Consider the following 15895-nt stretch of genomic DNA (forward strand, 5'->3'; position numbering starts at 1 on the left):
TAGTGTTTGATGGCTATGCTTAAGTAAAGGAACAGTAACAGAAGGAATTGGCAGACCGAATTGATTCAAGATGATTCAGACTTAAATGATGAGAGTTGGTGGATGCCATTTGATTTTTAAAAAAAAAGAACTGAATATTTAGACTAGAGAAGCAATGACTTTGGGAAAATGAGGGAAGGGTCACAATAGCTTTTCAAGTATTTAGAAGAATTTTCAAAGACTATGAGGTTACAAACGTTAGAATGTGGGTAAAGTGTCAATTTCTATTCAATATAAAAATTAATTTTCTCACAATATAGGGTATTTGAAAAAATAAGGGAAGGTAGTAAGTTGTCTTGTTTACTGATATTGGGTAAACGGAGGCTAAATGGTCCCAAATAATAGGGATGTTTTTATATTGAACTGGATGATCTCCTTAGCCCCTTTCAGTGTTGTGATAACTTAGGATAGGTAATTAAAACTATACTTCACTAGACTGAAGTGAATATTAAAGTATTTCTCATCTCCCATAAACCTGATTTGTTTAGATGACTAAGGATATATGAAAAGCCTTCCTCTGAATTTTCAAAGATTAGAATGATCAGCAGACTTTTCTAAAAAGTATTGTACAATGATTTTTTTTTTAATTCTCTATTTAACATAGGAAGTGCTGTTTTAGAAATCTCAACAAGTAATTTTTTATTAATGCATCAAGATTTGGGGAAATTGGCATGCCTTTCCTGAAAATGTAGCTAGAATAAAAATTATCCTTTAGAGTATTGTAGTATTCTCATCCAATAATGTAGCCCCCTTGGTTAGTTTTATCTTGGCATACTTAAAAGTTTGGGGGTTGCTCATAGTTCTGCCTGATGTTAAGGTCTATAGACAATGACCTATCTATGAGATAATATGAGTCAGTGACGTGAAAATTTTCAGCTCTCAAGTCAGTAGGTGTTTGTAAATATGTGTATATACATATAAAATACTCTGTGTTTACTGATTGTGAAACCATGTAATACAGGTTGTTGTTGGCTTATGCTGAAACTTCTTGAAAGAAGCCCACTTTGAAAATGTGTTGCTGTTGAAGCTAATAGTATGATTCAGGTACTGTCTTTCAAAAGTACTGCACTTAAAGCTTGTTTTAAAGACATGTATTGGTAAAACCTTCTGTACAGTGTCAACCTCTAGCATTGTGTACATTCATTTTCTGCAAAGTATCTATTCTTCCCTTAAATTTGAAGTGTGATTGTATTTGGCATTTGCCAAAAAGATATTTTCAAGTTAAGTGGAATTTGTTAGATAGAATTATTTTCTTAAACTTTTGGTGTTTGTATTTAAATTGGATATGAATGGATGTTTAAAGTTAACCAGGAGTCACATTTCTTTTATGAAGTATAATGGATGTTTTGAGTGGGTGTTTCCCATGTGAGAACTCTGTGAAGTACTTGGATCAAAATTGTTAAAACCATGTTTCTACTTTTGTGTCAGATAGAGGAAAGGGTCGCCAGAGACAAGCCATTTTGGGAGAACACCCTTCTTCGTTTAGACATGATGGCTATGGTAAGTTTGTCAAGGCAGAAGGAGGGTAGTACAGATGAACTATTAGAATTTTTGCATTTCTGATGAAGAATGGCACATTTCTTGTCTCTGAATTTTTCCTGCTCATCTGATTTGATTTATATGGGATCAGTTCCTTAAAATGTACTCCCAGGAAGTTGTCCCAAATCCCTTGTTTTCTTAGGATATTAATATACCAAATAGTCATTGAGATAAATTGAGAGCTATTGGTTGGGGATTGAAAACTGTTTGCCATTATATTTTGTTTGGTTTGATTTTGATTTGTAATGGGCTTTGACCTGAAAGAGGACCAAAAAGGAGTATTGATCAGTAGGTTTATTTTCTTCAGTAGTTATGAGCAAAGAGGAATTTTGAGTAATAGAGGCGAAAGAATGGGGTATTTGTCAAAGACAAAAGCTTGCTTCTGTTTAGATTCTTAGTTCTACTGTTGGTATTTGGGTTTGCTTAAGTTTAAATTCCCCTTTTAAAACTTCTCAGCTCTTGTTTGCTGTGTTGATAATTAAGATTATGAAACCTAGAATAATAATCTTTTTTTTTTTTTTGAAAAAATTAGGCTTCAAACTTTTGTTCTTCCATGTAGATGTTGCAGATTGCTATTGATAAGACTTAACTTAATATAAATTGTTTTCAAGTATTTTTTTAGTTTTTAGTGGTAGTTATTTTGCCCCTGCCTATTCTGTGCATTACAGCTGAAATACAAGACAAAGTGGGAGGAAATATAAATTACTGAATAGTACTCTTGGGATTTTTCATTGAGAAATTCCTGATGTCTGTTGTACTGAATGTTTTCAAATTGCTTATGTATTTGATTTAATGACAATTCTTAGGTATGAAGGTGTGAGCTTTATTATTCCTTATCATTTGTGATATATTTATGTTCAAGGTTCCCTAGTAGTCTATATGGCACAGAAGGTTGAAATGATCTGCTATATGTCAAAATAGTATGTCACAGAATGGAAGTCTTAGTACAAGTTTTAGTGAGTGTGTTCCTTAATCATTTTTATTAGTTGTTGTCTAACAGAATTAATATTAAATATGGTTGTGTGAGTGGTTCTGGTCCTGCAGTAAAGAAACACTTGGCTGAGAGCCTGTTGTGCTTTGCGTAATGGAAGGTTACAAAAATTGCTAATTACTAGTTTGTAGAATAGTTGTAGAGTTAAATATGTCAATGGCAGTCAGCTGAAAGCTAAAAATTGGCTGAATGTTTTGCCAAAGGGAACTAGAAAAACTGAAGGAATAAATGAAGGAAAAGGAACTTTACTGTTGAGTGTTAAAACTGATTATTTTCATAGTATAGGTTTTCAAGTTTGTTTCTTTACAAAATGTTTTACTGAAAAATTATATAAACAATATATTACATGCCCTACAAGAGCCTTTTATTTTAAAAAACAGCCTACTGTGAAATTCTTTGATAATTTCATGTCCTGATTTATTGTATGCGGGAGTAAATTTTAAAATGTAGGCTTATATAAAGAGAAGGGCAAAATTCTTTGGAATGACAAGTTGTTAAATAGAGATCATTGAGGTTCTGGAGAGTTCTGAGGGGAAATGGTTGTGTCAGGGCATCCATTCTGAGCTGTGTCTATTAAGGCATTGAACTCTGAAGTTAATTTGTTCTAAATCTCCTAGGAGTATAAAAGAGGAAACAGAGTCTGAATAAAAAGTGGTAGAGAAGAAGTAAGATGAGGAAGTAGGAAGAAATGGATGAGTGGTACTGATAAAAAATTTTTACAAATTTTGTGGATCTTAACTGCATCCCTTTAGCCAAGAGAAGAGCAGAAGAGCTTTGTTTGCATTTTGGGGTCACATCATGAGTGGCTTTTCCTGTAATAGTCTAAAAGAAAGAGGAAGTAGAAAAAATTGAGTCAAGACCCATAGGTTTCATTAGATTAAGCATATTCATTGGTTTATTATAGCAATATAAAATCTATGTTGTCACAGTTCTTTAAATCTTTTCAATTTGGGAAGTCTAGCCCTATGAGATGAATAGATTAGAAGTTTATACTTAAACATTAGAAAAAGTGAATATCAATATACTTACTATGAGCCCAAGAAAAGTTTGTATATTAATTGCTAGCATCTTTTGATGTGGTTCCTGGACTGAAGATTTTTTTTAAAGTTTTGAAAAATGAGAAATGCCTTCAAAATGTTAGTAATGCTGTTATATAGCATTTCCTCACATAAGTGGATTTTTTAAATACCTGATCTGTTAGTTCTTTAAGACAACACCTTTTGAATCAACTATTTAGTATAGCAAGCTTTTTAAAGACTTCTAAGTTTGTTTAAACGATATAAGTAACAATTTAAACAGTGTAGATAACAAACATAGTTTTAATTCTGATGGCTCAAGGTCATAATTACAAGCATGATTTATTCTCTTGCACTCACTTTGGTTGTTACCTAGAACAGTAGATCTCAAAGTATTTAGATTTTAGCCAACTTAAGCAGAGTAAAGTTTTCGACTGCAGGTCTTCTCTACTTCATGAAAAAGAAAATTTAGTGATTATAGTGAGGAGTAAAACAAATGGCAGTGACGGGGAGGCAATATAATAGGAATATATACTTTTGCAAAAGGAAGAAGAATGATTGATATTTGAACCATGGTATAACCATCTTGAGTTAGAAGCCAAAATATGTATAATAGCTAGTAGTTTATACACCACAAGCTATATTAAATTGTTTTGATAAGCTATCACTTGTAAGAGCAGTTTTAAAAAGTGAACAATTTAAGGTAACACTGATGATGATGCATTGATAAGTATTCTCCAAAGTTGCAGAAATTCACATTGTATTTGTATATGTATGCTCAGTAGTGTTGCTGTGTTGCTATAAATAGCAGTTGTTTTTAGGATAACTGAAAATTGAACTTCACCATAATCTCTAATAGCATTTTATGGATATCAAATTTTGTAGATCTTAGTACTCAATTAGTAGACAATAAACAGTTCTAAGAATGAAAGTCAGTGGCATTACATTCTTTTCTTGAGAAACAAGGGAAGGACTTGAGTTTTTGTATTAGTTGTTTTTTTGTTTTTTGTTTTTTTTTAAATATAGCAGGAAGATCTTTTAGTACATCCAGACTGTGCTTCTATAATTACTTCTCAGGAGTACCTAAGATATGTAGGGCTTATGTTTCTAAGCTACATGTCTCTATCTTATTTGGTACTTATATGAGTTATTCTGCCTCTTGTTACTGTAAGTGTGCTCTATGCCAATTTTTAGTATCACTGTTTCGCCACACACATTCTATTTTACACTCTAGTTTTTTGTTGTTGTTGTTGTTACTTCAAGTAACAAGAAAATTTTTTAAAAAAATTGTAGATGGGAAAGTAAGATATAATTGTTTTAAACCAAAGTTAGCAAGTTCAGTCTTATTGAGGGATTCGTAGTTTGGGATGTAGGTTTGTATGTTTCTGTTTCTGTGACATCAGTTTTAGATATTCAGACATTAATTCCTGCTGGGTTCTTGATGGTGTTTTTTTTTTAAAATGGAGGTTGCAGAATGATAAGACACAGATATTAGATGCCAAACAGATTTTAGTTTCCTAAAATAAAATTAGAATAAAATACTAACCTGAAAGTACATTATTGTGCATTGTATTCAAGGAGACAACTTTTTAGGGAACGATGCTCTTTTTGTTATATCTGTATAGAGATTACTTCCTAGGTTTTACTGTATACTTTTTTTATAGTACCTTGGCAATTTTTAAAATTTGAGGCATAATTTACATACAGTGGCCCGGAGTTTTACATTGGCTCCTCCCAACCCCAGAGCCTAATCCCATATAATTTTTTGTTAGGCTATAAATTTATATTTTTAAAAATGGTAGCCTGTGTATATAGGTACAGATCAGTGTATATTGGATCTGATACAAATGAAGATTTTATTAATTTCCTACAGTTTATTTATTCCTACTCATACACTTTATGTTTTTGGATGTATGTAAAACTAGGTAATATTTAGAGTTTATTTGGGGGAGATCGGGAGTATAGCTCAGTGGTAAGGCACTTGCCTAGCATGTCTGAGGCCCTGGGTTCAATCTATAGCACTAAAATGGGGGGAAAAAACATCCTTTTGTTTTATCTGATGTTCATCTATTGAAGTATTTACAAATGGAACTATGTGTATGTGTTTTATTTGTTTTTTGTTTTGGTCATTTTTTTAGGATCCCATGGTCCACTGTTGCCTTTACCAAGTCGTTACAGAATGGGCTCTCGAGATACACCTGAGCTTGTTGCATATCCATTACCACAGGCTTCTTCTTCTTATATGCATGGAGGAAATCCCTCTGGTTCAGTTGTAATGGTTAGTGGATTACATCAACTAAAAATGAATTGTTCAAGAGTCTTCAACCTATTCTGCTTATATGGAAATATTGAAAAGGTGAGTTTCATTTTATGTTAGTTTCTTTGCTAGAGTATTTAGTAGTCATTCTGAAGAGGCATTCAATATATGTCTTTTCCTTATATCAGAAGCATCCAAGTCTTTTTCAGGAGTGACTCACACAAGCTAAAAATCCATTTTGTATGAATTTCAGAAATTATTTTTTGTTGCTAAAAGTATAAGTTGTTGGTACTAAAAAAAATTTTTTTTAAATAATTAAAGTTCAAAGCAGTAATTTAATCAGCTACTAGAGCATTCTGGCCATAAACCCTTTATGGATAGTTTTCAACTAATAGTGCTTGACTTAGGACTTTTCAACTTTACGATGGTGTGAAAGTGATATGCATTCAATAGAAATAGTACATCAATTTTTGATTTCTGATCTTTTCCCATGGTAGTGATATGTAGTATAATATTGTTTTTATAATGCTGTGAAGTGGTAGCAAGCTACAGCTCCAAGTCAATTACATGATGAGGGTAGACAACTGATTTTCTCTAGTCTGCTGTGTTGATAAGACTTCTAAGTTTGCTTAAACGATATAAGTAACAATTTAAACAGTGTAGATAACAAACAGTGGGTGTGTTATTAGTCAAGTTATATCTGTATATTTGATCACTTCAAAGAAATTTTAGCACTTACCATGTTGAACTATAGAGTTTAAAAGGGCAGTTAACTTTCACAGAGCTAGGTATATATAAACATGTCTAAAGAGCTTGTGCAGAAGTCTTGCATTTTGGGAGAATTCTAAGGTTTATGTACTTCCTAAACAATAGTATGAGTATCTTCCAGGGAACATTGTGCTCCATCAGTATTGGAAACTGACCTACTTACTCTGATAGAATGTTTTAATACTGTAGTAATGCTGTTTTCCATCTGTTCTTTTTTAAAATGTTCTTTTCACAATGAAAAGAGAATACAAGCGTGTGAGTCACAAGTGTGTGGGAGGAGAGCATGACTTGAAAAGTTGGTACTCTTAGTGTTTTATTTTTAGTTCACTAATTCTCAAGTCTCCTTGATCTGGAAGGAACTCTTCTGAATTCTGAAACAACAGTTTCCTTCATTATTTAATTATATTAAAAAATAGAAGAGAAAGAAAATTCCACATTTGGTCTGAGGGACAGCACATGAGATATTTCTGCTTATATAACTGCTTATATAACGGGGTAGATTTAATAACATTGGGGAGAATAGATTAGATTTTTTTTTTCACAGACATTTATCTTAGACCAGGTTGTTTTAAAGTTTAGGAACTACATGTTTCCCTGGGCTTAATGTGTATTTTATATTTTATTACAGTACTATTTTTTCTGTTTGTGCTTTTCAGCTATGTAGACAACCATACTCAGGCAGTTTTATCTACATCTTTAATTGATCTTTGTCTTTATGTTGGGAAGTAATTTTGTGATTGAGAAACCTAGATTGCTTTTTTGAATAAAACTTAAGTTTTTCTGCATGTTATTGGACAGTTCTAATATCTTTTACTCCACATCTCCTCAAACATTTTTAAAATTAAAATGATACATTATTACACATTATACTCAAGGTATCATAATCCTTTAAAGACCTAGATATAGTTAATTTTTCCTGACTTTTGGGGAGATTTACCACTATAAGAAGTATATACACTTAGTCACTATTAGATTTTTTTGTATATAATTGGATTAAATCAAGGGAGAATTTTGTCCACAAGAAGAATGATTTCAAATAAGCTGAAAAATATTGCTACTAAATTTTTTCTAAGTACAGATGTAGTGTAAAGACACTATGTCACATTAACATTAATAAACTAATGGAAATAAATCTGATAATTGGATATGTCTTATAAATAGGTTCTCAGTATTCCCTTGAGGTAGACATGTAAGAAAGAAGTATTTTCAAGGTATCATGTATGTTAGTGGATCTTAATTATTTAGGGACTTCTTAGGGACTAGGCATTATGCTGAAATATTTATCACATTCTTTACCCAGTTTTTACAACATTAAATACTAAAATTGGAATACCGAGAGATACGTATGATCTCTGCCCAAGATGTTATGAAAACTCAATCAAGTATACTGTTTGTTTTTTAAACTGCTCTTATGTTGCAATTCCTATTGACCATTTTATATTTTATAGCATCTTGTTTATTACTTAACAGAACTCTGTATAGTTCGTAGTTATTATTTGCTTTAAAATTTGTGATCTACCTACTAGACTGTTAGGTTCAAGAAGATTGTGTTCACCATTAAATTGCCAGTACCTAGCAATGTACTTATAAGAACACGATGATATTTGTTGAATGAATAAATATTGATGAGTGTAGAATGAGTTCTAGATATTACCATTATGTTAATTTTACAGGACAGTTTGTGGTTCAGACAAATTAAGTGAATTGTTCCCAAATCACAGAATTAATAAATCAGTCTGTGCTCTTCACTGTGCTATACAGTAGAATTACAGTTTTCAACTTTATTGGATTTTGATAAAAGTTAAGGGTGTCTCATGGCTGAATGGTTAACCAGTTAAATCATACTATCTTTTTAAAATTCTTTTATGTAAAAGGGAATTAAATGGACACTTTTTGGATTTTTGTATTTTCAGGTAAAATTTATGAAGACTATTCCTGGCACAGCACTGGTAGAAATGGGTGATGAGTATGCTGTAGAAAGAGCTGTCACACACCTTAATAATGTCAAATTATTTGGGAAAAGACTTAATGTTTGGTAATTATTTATCTTAAGTGATAATATTTTTAAAAATTCTTGTCTTTTATTAGAGACATTTATTTCAACTTTAGAATATTTTAGAGAGCACGTATGAAACTATCAGCAGTGGTAACATTATCCTTTTAGACAAGTTTAGGGTTATATAATTCATATTCTGTTTACAATACCTAATTTTTAGTTTTGTGATCATGAAAGAACATGTTAAAATAGGCAAGTTTTTTTGTTAGTTACCTAATATGAAAGTATATCAAAGATTTTCTTTCCAAATTGGTGCCTAAACTATAAGAGAGATTTTAATACAATTTTGTATCCACTAATTCGGCCAATCACAGATTGAAAATATCTGGGGAAAAAATTGTGTCTACACTGAATGTATACAGATTGTTTTAAAAAATATTATTCTCTAAATATAATCTAACAACTATTTATGCTGTATTAGTAATCTAGAGATGATTTAAAATACATGGATGTTCATAGGTTATATGCAAACACCATCTTTTATAGGGGACTTGAGCATGCTCAGGTTTTGTTATCCTTGAGGGGTTCTGGAACCAATTCTCTGGCTACCAAGCAAAGACTGTACTATATTTAAATAGCTGTACATACAAGCATTTTGATACTACCTGTTGCTTTTTATCTAACAAGATATATTATGTATCTTTTTCCTTTCCAATCTTCAGTGTATCTAAACAACATTCAGTTGTTCCAAGTCAGATATTTGAGCTGGAGGATGGTACAAGTAGCTACAAAGATTTTGCAATGAGCAAAAATAATCGCTTTACAAGTGCTGGCCAAGCTTCTAAGAATATTATCCAACCACCCTCATGTGTGCTGCATTATTATAATGTTCCATTGTGTGTCACAGAAGAGACCTTCACAAAGGTAGGCACTGAAATGCAAATGTGTAGAATGTTGCCATTTCCTGGCATTAAATTTATATCATATTTTAGCCTCACTTTAAAGTCTCTTTTCTTTTTTGGGGAGGCATTTGGCATATAGTTTATTCTTTGGCCTTTATACTCTTCTGGGATCCATTAGGAATTTGTGATTAAGTCTTTTATCAATTTGTGATTCAGTCTTTTTGCAAGTTAGAATTAAAAGAGGATACTCTTACTCCTGCATTCAGAAAGTTATTTTATCAGGACCTTAAATCTCACCCATAACATTTTATACATTCTTAACTTCTTCCCTATTGTAGAAATACTTTGGAAACATTTTCTGTAACTCTCTTCCCTACCTTAGGTACTAGATAAATCCTAGTCAACTCGGATAATATATATTTCAATTAACAAATCTGTGGTTTTAGTGTATAGCATGAATAAAATATAAAATAAGGCTGGGGATGTGGCTCAGTAGTTGAGTGCCCCTGAATTCAATCCCCAGTACCCCCCCAAAAAAAGTTATTTACATAGTTTATAGAATTTTATTATTTTTTTAAAGGGGGGGAGGGGCTCCCTACCCAAACTTGGATTCCACTGCTGCTTTATTGGTTAAATACAGGAGTAGCTCCTATCCTCTTAAAAAAAGTCTGAGGAATTAATGAATAAAGACTTCAGAGACAAAAAAAAAAAGAAAAGAATAATTACAGAGCAATTAGGTGACTCACAAAAGGGGGGGATATTATTCTGGTCATATTTTTAATGAAATTTTACCTTTCTTTGGCAGTTGTGTAATGACCATGAAGTTCTTACATTCATCAAATATAAAGTGTTTGATGCAAAACGTAAGTGAACATTCCTTCTTTTAAAGTTTTCTGGATAAATTGATGACGAGAAAATGACAACTGGATTTGTGTTCCTTTTTTATTTAAGCTTCTGCCAAAACACTTTCTGGGCTGTTGGAATGGGAATGTAAAACTGATGCAGTGGAAGCCCTTACTGCACTTAATCACTACCAGATAAGAGTCCCAAGTAAGTACGTTCCTTTATATGTGTGTGTGTCCTAATTATTTATTGGGAATTACCTTCAGAAACATTGACAGTAGTTTTTTTTTGTTTATTTTTTTTGTGTGGTGCTGGGGATTGAACCCAGGGCCTTATGTATGCAAGGTAAGCACTCTACCAACTGAAGTATATCTCCAGTTTTTTGTTTGTTTGTTTTTTTAATCTTTATTTTTATGGGGTGCTGGGGACCAAACCCAGGGCCTCCCGCATGCGAGGCAAGTGCTCTACCATTGAGCTACAACCCCAGCGCTCCACTAGTTTTAAAGTAACACTTAGTAGATGTTTTTAATGGGTTGTTTGATCTGCTGCGCCCTTTGGCTCCCCAGTGCTAAGGAGTAGACCCAGGACCTTGTAGATGGTATTACCCCATCCCATGTTGTTGTTTGCTTGTTTTTTCCCCCCCTTAAAAACAGAGAAACTACAAATAAGGTAAAAGGGGGCGGGGGCATAGAATCCCACAACTAAACCCTGTTTTATTTATTTCTTGCTGTACAACAAATGACCATAAAATTTAGCAGCTTAAAACAGCAGACATATTATCTTAATTTTCTGAGGGTTAATAATCTGGCTTTATTTCACCTGGATACTTGTCTCATGGTTAAATATGAGAATAGCTCCTATCCTCTTGACCTCCATTGTTGTCAATGGAGGTCAATGTCTTCAGTCATTTCAAGGCTTGACAAGGGCTGAAAAATTCACTTCTATGCTCACTCATGTTTGCAGGTCCATTGAAGCCATAATTGGCCTATTTTTGGTAGCTCGTTTCCCTCAGAGTGAGTGATTAAAGAGAGATAAGAGAAACGTATGGGTTTTTTTTGTTTTGTTTTTCTGGATGTTTTTTGTTTTTGTTTTTAATAATTGCATGCTGAAAGTGACCTGCCATCATTTGATTTTGCATTCTTTGGGGTCACACAGACCATGGTGCAATTTAGGAGGAGACTATATAAGGGTATGAATACCGTGAGGTAGGGATCGTTGGGACCATCAGGGAGACTGCCTTCCATATCCATGTTGATCCTTTTGAAGGAAAGTAATGTAATGTTAGAAAAGTCAGTACATAAAGGTGCAAAATAAAAGTTAAAGCTTTTTAAACCTCCATCCTTTTTTGGTCTCCTCCTTCTACCTCTTCAGCATATAACATCTTACTTTTAAAAAATTTACATAGTTCTTCTATACATAACTTTTCTATGCTTTGCTGTTTTCATCTAATATGTCTTAGAGCTACTTCTTTATTGGCACATGCAATGCTGCTTTTTAAATTTTTAAAAACATTTTCAGCATAGCTATTAATAGACATGTACCACATTTTATTTTGCCCATCTCTCCACTGACAAAAACTCTGGTGAAACAAGCAGAGTTATTTCTGTTGGTAATAAGAATGTTTACAGTGACTTTTTTTTTTTTTTATTTGCACTGGGGATTGAACTTGGGGGCACTTGACCACTGAGCCACACCCCCAGCTCTATTTTACATTTTTATTTAGAGACAGGGTCTCACTGAGTTGCTTAGAACCTCGCTTTTGCTGAGGCTGGCTTTGAACTCGTGATTCTCCTGCCTCAGTTTCCCAAGCCCTGGGATTACAGGTGTGCACCACTACTCCTGGCTATAGTGACACTTTTAAATGTGTATTTATAGAACACTTTTTTAATGTGGACATTAAAATTTATATTTTGATAATCCTTATAAGAGCATAAACATATGAATGATAATGAAACATAAACCATGAATGATAATTTGGAATATTATTATTACTTTTTGGCAGTGCTGGGGATAGAGCCTAGGACCTTGCACATGTTAGGCAAATACTCTACTACTAAGCTACATCCCCAGACCCTAAAGTTTATATTTTTGATAAAATGTTGCTAGGTTGCTCTTTAGAAAGGCTGTACCTGTGTACATTAACACCTGTGGCCTGTGAAAATACCCATTGGATTTTATCAGTATGATAGATGAAAAAAATGGTATTCCATTGTTTTAATTTGTTTCATGTGAAACTGTCGTTCTCTTTGTTTATTGTCAACATAATGGTGCCATGTAAAGAACATTTAAAGGGCTGGGGATGTAGCTCAGTTGGCAGAGTGCTTGCCTCACATGCACAAGGTCATGGGTTGAATCCAGTATCACACACACACACACACAAAAAAAAAAGATTTAAATTTAACTTTGAAACTGTGTGCTGTATAATTTACTTTGATCCTGGGTCTAAAAAGGGTATTAAAATTTCACTTCTTAAAAATAAAATAACAGGGAAAATTAAATTACTAGGTATAGTAATGAATGGTAGTTAAGGAAAAACATTACATGCTTCTGGGCATGGTGGCACACATCTGTAATTCCATCATGAGGCTTGAAGTGGGAGCATCACTTGAACTTACGAGTTAAGAGACCAGCCTAGGCTATATATATGTATAGTGAGACCCTACCACAAAACAACAGACACATGAAAAACAATACACACTGAAGGGTTTATGGGTAGAATAATGTATGTTAAGATGTTTTTAAGGGGCTGGGGTTATGGCTTAGCAGTAGAGCACTTGCCTAGCATGTATGAAGCACTGGGTTTGATCCACAGCACTGCATATAAATAAATTATATAAAGGTCTGTAAAAAACTGAAATATAAATATATATTTATATTTTATAAACATAAATAATAAATATATATTTGTGGTATTTAAAAATAGCCTGCCCCCAAAAGTGCAAGTGAGGGGTAGGTAGATGAAATAATACTGCCAAATGTTGTCAGTTATTGAAGCTACGTGGTAAATTTATGGAACTGATATATATTTTCATGTATATTTGAAAATTTCCTTAATAAGTTAAAAATAAGAGAAATATCTCCTCTCATTTTTTATTTAAATAGTAAGTCAGGCTTAATTTTTGATAGAAAGTTTTAACAATGTTTTAAAGTTACATGAGATATTCAAGATATTGTATGGATTGTTGACTCCTTGGAAACAGTAACAATTATTAATCTTTTTATCCTCTGAAGTGTCTTGGGAATATTTAGCTTTTAATTTACTAAAAAAGAATTCAGTGCCTTCTTAATGCTTGGAACAGTAAGAATGTAGCAATGAACAAAGTACAGTCCCTCATGGAGCTTTAGTAAATGTGAGCAAGTACAAGTCTTCCTTCTTTATTTTCTCTGCTAATTCAAGATGTGATATTGAATTAACTTTGGTTTTTAAATTTTTACAGATGGATCCAATCCATATACTTTGAAGCTTTGTTTTTCTACATCATCCCATTTATAAGAAGAGAAGAGCATGTTAGAATTTATGTTCATCTTTATTACAGTTTTAAAACTACACTTCATTAAAAAAAAAACTGGTTGATCTAATGTTGCCTTGCTTACTTTAAAATCTTGTTCTGTAATAAAATATTTTGCCTTGAGTAAATTTGTTGTAAACTGAAATACTGTTTTTCATTTCAGGATAGAATATCATAATGTAGACTGTCTACAGCATCATTGTAGATTATGCAAATATATGATTTCTAACCTTATTACTAGAATTTTTCTTCCACAGTAAAAATATATTTGCATTCTTAATGCTAATTATCTGCAAGTATTTTTCCATTGTGTATGAGACTAATGCAGGTGAAAGTATTGCATTTTAATATAGAATTCCTATGATATGTTTAGATGTTTAAGTATGTTGCAGTTACTCATATTAAACATGACTTGTATTTATTATTTTAATCAAGTTTGAGAATACCATTGCACATGTTGACCTTTAAGTACTACAGATTTAGCTGATTTTATATTTCTAAAAGGCTAACAGATAATAGACATGGATACACTTGTACAGTCTGCACTCAAACTTATTTAAATTGGTGTATTTTTTTTTCAGTCATTGTTCATTTGTATTGACATGCTTCTGTTTCTAGTTCCAGTTTGGAGATTTTATAAAGTTATAACAATGAGTTAATGTGTTATCTTCATTTGTTGCATGTGATTTGATCTTGAAGATGCATCTAATGTTTGGTTTGAGATTTTAATAGAAGTTAATTAGTTAACAATTCCTCTTCTATATAATAGTCTGGGATCCTCGGGTGGGCTTTAGAGAGACTATAGCCCCCTAAAATTGTGTGTAGAATTTTGGGTATTTGCATTTTTATTTTTTACTCTTTGATCCATCATAATATATGTATTTTTATATATGGTGCAAGATTTAAGGATCTAATTTTATTTTTAATTGAAACAGATAGCTATTTGTCTCAACACCATTTATTAAACATTCTCCCACTGAATCTGTTTCTTTCTCTTTTTTCAAATCTCTTATGTAGGCAAGTAAGATTTAAGGACTAAACTTGGTATTAAAAGACCATATCACACTTGTTATTGAGTTCATGGTTTTTTAATAATAGAAAACTGATGTAGTCGTTTTGTTTTCATCTTTAAAGAAGGGAGAACATGTTTCACTTATTTATAACAACTATGAAGTCCAGAGTTGGAAATAGCAGTTTTTGTCATCATCTTGAGACAAGTTTGAAAACAAAAGTTCCATTTAGGTCTTCATATGAAATTTTTGTTTCTAACTTTAACATAAAAAATCTTAAGTCTTTTTAAAATGAGGCAAGAGTTTTTAAAAATTTAAAAGCCAGTCCTGGAGTTGTAGCTCAGTGGTAGGGTGCTTTCCTCTCATGCATTAGGCATTGGATTCAATCCTCAGCACCACATAAAAATAAATAAAATAATGTGTCCATCTACAACTGAAATTTTTTTTTTAATCTAAGAGCTGATAAATAGAAAGTTTAGGAAACTAAGTACACATTATCATTTGTTTCTCACTTGGATTTTGGTGACAATTGATCCATCGGTGTCCCTTTAATTAACCCTTTAAAGATCTAGAAAAAATTTAAATTCAGTCTAGAAATATTTTTGGCCTTTATCATGGAACCAGTAAGTTAGACCAAAGGTACTTGTGTGTTTACTGTACATGTATGATACCAGGTAATGTGTGTTTCTTGTTCATTGCCAGTTTAATACCTGAGTTTACAGTAAACCAAGTGTTTTTTCTAATGTTTTGTTTTTGTTTTTTTTTTTTTTTGGCTTTTGTTGTAAAATTGAAATATCTTAATTTTAAAAGGTTAAACTTGTAGAGATCTGTGTAATAGTTGACTTCTCTTCCCTGCTTCTGAAATATAATACAGGTTATAAGTTTTAAAGAGATTTTTTGTGCCTAGGAGTCTAGGAAATAAACCTGTGGATATTGGCAGGGCTTATTGAATTTAGATTTGCTTTAAGCGGCATTGACTTTTAGATATGATCTTCCCAGCAAAATGACAAGTGAATTCCTTACAA

At 32.3% G+C, this 15895-nt stretch overlaps 1 protein-coding gene across 3 annotated transcripts in view; it reads left to right on the forward strand.

Annotated features, from left to right (window-relative positions):
- Positions 1 to 15537, forward strand: part of Hnrnpll (heterogeneous nuclear ribonucleoprotein L like) — a 37555-nt gene extending 22018 nt beyond the window's left edge. Inside the window, exons 7-15 of one of the 3 annotated variants that reach the window (XR_013342252.1) lie at positions 1468 to 1539; positions 5724 to 5941; positions 8524 to 8645; positions 9329 to 9530; positions 10314 to 10371; positions 10460 to 10558; positions 10680 to 10696; positions 11315 to 11393; positions 13789 to 13852. Coding sequence is in view for 2 of the 3 variants with exons in the window: in XM_077791723.1 (XP_077647849.1) it covers positions 1468 to 1539; positions 5724 to 5941; positions 8524 to 8645; positions 9329 to 9530; positions 10314 to 10371; positions 10460 to 10558; positions 13789 to 13844 (827 nt within the window). In the remaining variant the exon portion in view is untranslated. Of the gene's footprint in view, positions 1 to 1467; positions 1540 to 5723; positions 5942 to 8523; positions 8646 to 9328; positions 9531 to 10313; positions 10372 to 10459; positions 10559 to 10679; positions 10697 to 11314; positions 11394 to 13788 lie in introns of all 3 variants that reach the window. The other 2 variants (XM_077791724.1, XM_077791723.1) reach the window with 2 other exon arrangements.
- Positions 15538 to 15895: the final 358 nt, after the last annotated feature.

Source organism: Urocitellus parryii, chromosome 12 (assembly GCF_045843805.1).
Source record: "Urocitellus parryii isolate mUroPar1 chromosome 12, mUroPar1.hap1, whole genome shotgun sequence".
Taxonomy (NCBI): Eukaryota; Metazoa; Chordata; class Mammalia; order Rodentia; family Sciuridae; genus Urocitellus; species Urocitellus parryii.